Here is a 7944-nt window from a genome sequence, read left to right on the forward strand (position 1 = left end):
GAATTCTGAACTACTATTTACAAAAACTTTTTTTTAGAGTCCAAAACGAGATTTTGTGGCATATTCAAAGTGTAAATGTATATTAACTACAGTTGGGTCACTCTGATAAAGTAAAAATAACTAAAATGCACAATAAAACGCAAAAACAACATCATAAAAACATGATTTTTTTTTTAAATAAAAAAAACGGAATCTTTTATTTGTTTTTGCAAGTAAACTCTTTATAATAAAACAACAAGCTATACTTCTGAGACCCCAACCTTTTTATTTGGGTTCTTTAGGGGGGCTTAAACTCTAATTACGAGGATCCAACCTCACTACAGTTCGCGATCTATCCATTTGGGTCTCTCTCTCTCTCTCTCTCTCTCTCTCTCTCTCTCTCTCTCTCTCTCTCTCTCTCTCTCTCTCTCTCTCTCGGCGGTTGTTCAAAGTCTCCCGAGTCTCCTGTCATTAGGAGGCGGGTCTCCCGGTATCCGGGTCTCCTCATAGAAGAGTCGCTGCGCTCCGACGGAGTTTATTTCAGTCAGACTCATCCGAACCGCGAGCTTCTCCTCCTGCTTTTGGACTGAACTTCACAGGACTGCTTCCTCCGGGATGGCCGCGTCGATTCTGGAGGTACGGAAAACACAGCACTGTTTTCATTATGCTTTTATATCGGATTTCTATAAACATTTATTTAAGCGTTTAGTGCGTTTATTAAACGCGATGGTTTGAATTAGTGCTATATGGATGTTGTGTGCATTATTGGTTTCCATATCTGATTCTGTTTACTGGATAGCTTAAATGTTAATGTATAGATTAAAAATAAAATAAAAACCTTAAGTAGCTCTAATTGGATGAACTATGTGGTAATGTGACTGTAAATATAAAGCAAGTGCAAATTCAGTTCATGTTGTTGGAAACCATTCATTGAAGAACTTTTGAAAGCTCCTCAAGAAATTTAATGGCGTTTTGAGAACCTAGACACCAATACTGATGTGAACTTTGTAGAACAAATAAGTTAGAACAGAGTTCTTTACTAAGTCTCAAGAGCCGCTGAGGAACCTTTATTGTTAAAAGTGATGGGTTTGTTCTGACGCAATGAAAAAACGTTCAAACTTATGAGCTGATAGACAGCCTAAACTCTGAATTATGAAAAAGCCAGGAGACATAAACCCTTGTGGCAATGGTTTTGGATGTAGACATCAAGTTTAAGCTCCACGCGGTAATGGGGAGCAATTAACCTGGAAACGGGAGCAGAACCTTTGCCAAGATGAACCGCACACACTCAGCAGGAAATATCATCATCACACACTGCGCCTTACTCATTCATTTATCATCACTTCCCGACGGAAAATAGGGTAGACCACTGCCATTCCAAATGGAGCGGAGTCCAACTGTAGTCTAGTCTGTAACTGTAAGGTGACCTAAGGTTCGGACTTAACATCTTGGGTCTCCAATCTAGATCTGAACTTTAATTTAACATCCAAACAGAGCTTTTTAGTTTTCAACCTTGACTGGCTACCACATGTTTTTCTGTGGCTGTGTTCATATGCTTGTGGAATTGTGCTGAGATCTGTTTGAGTGTGAATCTAAAATAATTGAATGCTTTGATCTCTAAAGTCTTCAAATGTACAATTGCCCTTGATTGACAAGACAATTGTTTCTGTTTCCAAACAATATCGCTATAGAGATGTAAACATGTTAAACAGGATCTCCATGTGTGGTGACGTTAATTATTGTGTTGTGCACGCTGGTGCATATTTCTGTCTAGACTAATAACGCAGGAAGGATGTTTTATGCTAGACACCATCGTGACATTCCGATCTCTCATTCTCTTCTCAGGAGGAAACACGTTATGGATCCAGTCCCTTGGCTATGCTAACCGCCACCATCAACAAGTTTGGGAACACCAGTCCAGTCCGAGACTCCGCCACACCTGGGAAAGCTGGAAGCACGGCACCAATTAAAAAAGCCTACAGCATGACTTCTGAACTCCAGAGCGCCAAGAATAACGGACGGGGCAACGAGGGCGTCGCGGACTCTTACAGCGGCTCCTTCAGCTCCGCCGGGGGCTTGCTCACCCCAACCGGCAGCCCTCCTCCCGCTCCCACAGGGGCGTACGGCTCCGAATACAACCCGTTCTCCAGTTTCCAAACCTCGAGTGCCTCTCAGGACCCTTCTCTCCTGGGAAGCAAAGCCACAGCGGACTGCCTGACCAGCGTCAACACCTACTTGGACATGACGCACCCCTACGGCTCCTGGTACAAGGGCATCCATCCCGGGATCACGGCCGCACCTGCGAACGCAACGTCTTCTTGGTGGGACGTCCACACCAATTCAAACTGGTTAAGCGCTGGACAAGGTCAACCTGAGAGCCTCCAAGCGCCTTTGCAACCAGTGGCTCCTCAAGCGTCCCTCAATCCGCAGATGCCGAGTTACACTCCCGACTTCACGCCTCTAAACCCAGCGCCGTATCCATCCGTAGGTTTGAGCTCATCCTCGCACCTGTTGCAATCCTCACAGCACATGCTCCCCCAGGACATGTACAAACCCAAACCTGTAACTACTTCTGGAATCCTGGACAATTCCATGGGGCTCAAACCGGCTCGAGGCACTCCCGGATACACCGGTGGATCTACCACCGGAAGGTCTTCTTGCGATTGCCCGAATTGCCAAGAGCTAGAGAGGCTGGGTGCATCAGCCGCATCTCTTCGGAAGAAACCCGTCCACAGCTGCCACATTCCCGGCTGCGGGAAGGTCTACGGCAAGGCTTCGCATCTGAAAGCCCATCTGCGTTGGCACACAGGCGAAAGACCCTTCGTCTGCAACTGGCTTTTCTGCGGGAAGCGGTTCACTCGCTCCGACGAGCTTGAGCGCCACGTCCGCACCCACACGCGGGAAAAGAAGTTCACGTGTCTCCTGTGCAATAAGCGCTTCACTCGTAGTGACCATCTAAGCAAGCATCAGAAAACCCACACGGAAGCCAGTCTGCAAGGGAAGGGAGCGGAAGAGGAGGCAGAGCCAAGAGGAACCGAGGAGTCTACGGATTCTGCTAAAGTGGCTCCTCAGGATCCGACGGTTGGCGGAGAGGAAAAGAGCAGCACGGGGAACGGTGTGGACAGCAGCAGTGGGCTGTTGGAGATATAAAAGCGGTGTTTGAGGAATTGGATGGAGACTCTGAGAAGTGGAGCTACTGTTGCATTGGTGCTAAGCTGCGTATCAAAGATATCCTGTGTTTTCATTATGCAATCTGTTTATAGGAACTAGAACGTGCTCCATGAGAGCAGCGTATCTTGGACATTTAATTTCTAGACTGGCAGGTTTTGGAGGGAAAACTCCTAAATATGATTTTTTAAATCTACAAATTGTTACTGAATTATTTCTCAATCTTTGTTTTGATTTTCCTATTTTTCTCTTCGAAGCCCAGCGTTCAGTAGTTTGTGTTTCATTTGGGTTTCCAGTCGATGCACATTGTGATGTGTTTTTATTTAATTAAAATTGATTCCTTTTATTTTTGTAATCCTTGAGGACTCATTACTTATTGAATGGACCAGGACGTAATGTTGGGTTTAGGCTGCAAAGAGGGTGTTTGTTTCATTATTGGTCCTGTCGCTTATCATTGTTTTATTTAATTTCCTATTTACATCAAATCTAATTTATGTTTTAAGTTATGAGACAATGTTGTGTTTCACTGGTTTTGCTGAATGGAGGTAGACCATGAAGCAAGTCATTCATGAATAAATTAAGTCTTCTCATTCATGTGATGGTTTTATTTATTTTTTTTATCTGGAGAGATTGATTTATGTCTTTTGATTGAATCTTGTAAGCAGTGTTTTAAAACAGATTTTTGAAGCAAAATAAGATCGGTGAGAAGAGATTTCTATACTTAACACATATAATTTAGTTAAGCATTGAAAAAACACCATGTGTGGCTGTGCAAAGCAGAGTTTAACATTTGAGTTTTTTATTTATGTGAATTTCTCAAAAATGTTGTAAAACATCTCAGGTGTATTTAATCCTGAAATCAAAAGGAAGAAAATATATTATGCTTAACTAAAATGTATCCTTATTTCAGTAACTTGTTTTTGCATTGTCAAATCCAAAAGAAAGCAAATATATTTATGCTTTAGTTAAAATTTCAATTTAAAACTTTTTTTTTTTTTGCATTTATTTATTTTTTTATGAAAAAAATATATATATATCGTGTAACGAAAATGTAGCCTTATTTCAAGAACTTCTTGTTGCATTGTTTTATTTTATTAAAAGAAAGAAAATTTATTTATGCTTAAGTAAAATTTGGTTAATTTAATTTTAAGACTTTTTTGCATTTTTTTATTGCCTTATTTCAAGACCTTTTTTATGCATTAATGTTTTATCATATTTATGAAATATATTTATGCTTTAAAATTTCAATTTAAAACTTTTTTTTGCATTTATTTTATTTTTATTTAAAAAAGGAATATATTATGTATAACCAAAATATAGCCTTATTTCAAGAACTTGTTTTTGCATTTTTATTTTTATCAAAAGAAAGAAAATATATTTATGCTTAACCAAGATTTACTTAATTTCATTTTAAGACTTTTTTGCATTTTTTTATAAAAAAGAATATATTATGTGTAACCAAAATTTAGCCTTATTTCAATAACGTTATTTTTATCAAAATATAGAAAATATATTATGCTTTAGTTAAAATTAAATTTTAAGACTTTTTTTGCATTAATTTATTTTTTATTTAAAAAAAGAATATATTGTGTAACCTAAAATTTTGCCTTATTTCAATTACTTTTATTTGCGTTGTTTTATTTTTATCTAAAGAAAGAAAATATATTTGCTTAACCAAAATGTAGTTAATTTCATTTTTTTATCAAAAAAAGAATATATTTTGTAACCAAAAATTTGCATTATTTAAAAGCCCTTTTTATGCATTAATGTTTTATTTTATCAAAGGGAAGAATATTTTATTTCAAGACCTTTTTTGCATTATTGTTTTTTTTTTTTCAGAAGAGAAATCAATATTTTAAGACTTTTTTTGCACTTTTTTTGTTTAAAAAAAATATTGTGTAACCAAAATTTAGCATTATTTCAAGACCTTTTTTGCTTTAATTTATTTTTATCAAAAGAAAGAAAATATATTTATGCTTTAGTTAAAATTTCATTTTGTATTAAAAGGAAGAATATATTGTGTAACCAAAATTTTGCCTTATTTCAAAACCTTTTGTTTTATTTTTTATTAAGCATATTTTCTTTCTTTTAACCATAATTGTTTTGCTTTTTATGAGCTAAACACATTTCCCTTTAAATTATCATAGTGTAAAACAAGTAAACAAATATTAATAAATAAACAAACAAATAAATAAATATTAATATGATGTGAATGGCTATTTATACATCATGGTGTTTTTAATTTATATTAATTTCTATAAAACATTTTAATTGTAAAATATTATTTATTGCAATACTAAACAGTATCACAATATCATTCTCATTATGATTCCCATAACTATAACAGAATTTTTGTATTGCAACATGCTTTATTGAGAATAATCAAAAGTGAAACTTTCAGAAGCGTGAGGGACACATTGCAAAACAATGAAATATTCAAATATGACTTGTTTTTGCAAGATTCCTTCACATTTATTTACGATGCATCTGTTTTTAATATATTAATATCTGCAAGCATTAAAATGACCAAAAACCTGCAACCTGAAATATTCAAAGTTTGTGTAAAAAAACAATAATAATTGTAAGAAAACATCTTTGTGTTCAGCCAAGTGCCTCATTGTGAGGTTTGGCCTGAAAGTGCTTTAGTGTTTGAGTATCACAGAGGCATATTGAATCCAGAGACGCTGCATGTGGGATGTCATAAATCAAGTGTATGAATGCTCAGAATAAGCCGACCACAAAGTGTGAGCAAAACCTTTTTTCTCCAAAAATGAAGTGTCATTGCTTTGAATGTTTGGCCCGTGAGTAATGGTTCGCGAAGGGAAAGAATATAAAAGCGGATAACCTTTCCTCATGCCATCAGCCTCCCATATTTTCCTCATGATCTGAGTTTCCCTGAGTTTTTTGAGCTTCTTTGCTCCTGCTCCATCATTGGTAGCGTCTTACGGCTCAACAAATGCTTTAATTAGTTTTTGCAGCACAAACAAAGCAGAGCTCTCAGTCACACAAAGAGTCTCTCAGAACGCCACTGGAGGAAATTAAACCTCCCCCGCTGTCTGCGAGGACCAATTACCCCCACCGGCCCCACCGCCGGACAATTACCCCGCATAACGCTGCAGGACGGCCGGCACGGGACAGGAGATGATCGGAGGAGACGACTGACCACTCGACTCACTCAAGAGTTTCAGCATTAAAGCCTTATGCAATGAGGGTTTCTAATTCTAATTTATTCCTTTTCTAATTTGTTTTGTAATTTTTTTTTTTTTTTTTTTTTTTTTTTTTTTTTATATTTTAGGTTTTTCTAATCCTGGCATTTTTTTTATAAAATTTTGTTTTTATAAAGTTTTAAAATTCCCACTTACATTGTGAGTAGGTTCCACATTCGGAATGTTCAGTGACAAAAATGTATCCACATGTTTTGTTTTATTTTATTTTATTTTATTTTATTTTATTTTATTTTATTTTATTTTATTTTATTTTATTTTATTTTATTTTATTTTATTTTATTTTATTTTATGAGAAACAATCTACACTGAGGGTTTTTATTTATTTCATTTATTTATTTAAATTTTTTATTTTATGCGGTGTATTATTTTATTTACATTTCTCTTTTTATTCTTTTTTTTTTGGCAGTTATTTTAGTTCAGGTGTGCCAAATGTGTTGAATATTTATGTTTTTATAAACCTGGCATTTTTATAAAATTTAGTTTTGTTTCAAAAAGTTTTAAAATTCCTACTTACATTGTGAGAAGGTTCCACATTCGGAATGTTCAATGACAAGAATGTATCCACATTATTTTATTTTATTTTGTTTTATTTTATTATTTTTTTTCTGAGAGAAGAAACAATCTACACTAAGGGTTTTTATTTATTTCATTTATATATTTAAATTTTTTATTTTATATTGTATATTATTTTATGTACATTTCTCTTTTAATTCTTTTTTTTTTTTTTTTTTTGCTGTTATTTTAGTTCAGGTGTGCCAAATGTGTTGATATTTAAGGTTTTTATAAACCTATTTATATGAAATTTAACATTGAAGTTTTAAAATGTCCCACGTACACTGTGAGAATGTTCCAAATTCAGAATTTATAAGAATTTTGTAAAAAAAAAAATATATATATATATATATATATATATATATATATTATGAGAGATGAGACAGAGAAGGCTTTTTAATTTATTAAATATATTTAATTGTTTATTTGTTTGTTTATTTTATATAGCCAATTTCTAACATATTTCTTTTTTTTCTTTACAGTGTTTTTAGTTTCTTTTTATAAACCTTATATTTTTATAAAATTAAAGAACAATTTTAGATACGTTTGAAAAATTGAAAATCACTTACTTAAATTCATTGAAAAAAAAAACATTTTAAATGTTGCAAATAAAACAAAGATAATTGGACTATTCTTCAAACAAATAAATAAAAAATAAAAATTTTAATTTATTTATTTAATTATTTATTATTCATCCATTTTATTTTATTACAGCGTTCGAGAGACAATATTTTTTCGGTTTAGTTTCTTTTTATAAACTTTATACTTTTATAAGAACAATTTTAAATAATTTTGAAAATCTCCCATTATATTCATTAAAAACATTTAAAGTTGTAAAAAAAAAAAAAAATTGGACTACATTCCACAAGCAAACATATAAATTAATAAAATACCGTTTCAGTTTTTCAACTTCAAAGTGTTATGTTTAATTCAATTTAATACTTGAGTATTCTTTATTGGGTATTCGTTGTCAAATCTAGCCATCTCTGAGTTACCAGTTTGTTTAAATTTTTTTTTT

At 33.8% G+C, this 7944-nt stretch overlaps 1 protein-coding gene across 1 annotated transcript; it reads left to right on the top strand.

Annotated features, from left to right (window-relative positions):
- The first annotated feature begins 489 nt into the window (after positions 1 to 489).
- Positions 490 to 3741, top strand: sp7 (Sp7 transcription factor). The gene is made up of 2 exons (XM_073852260.1): positions 490 to 615; positions 1825 to 3741. Exons 1-2 carry the CDS (start codon positions 595 to 597, stop codon positions 3127 to 3129), a joined length of 1326 nt encoding a protein of 441 aa, XP_073708361.1. The 5' UTR covers positions 490 to 594; the 3' UTR covers positions 3130 to 3741.
- The last annotated feature ends 4203 nt before the right edge of the window (positions 3742 to 7944 follow it).

This window comes from Garra rufa, chromosome 12 (genome assembly GCF_049309525.1).
Source record: "Garra rufa chromosome 12, GarRuf1.0, whole genome shotgun sequence".
Taxonomy (NCBI): Eukaryota; Metazoa; Chordata; class Actinopteri; order Cypriniformes; family Cyprinidae; genus Garra; species Garra rufa.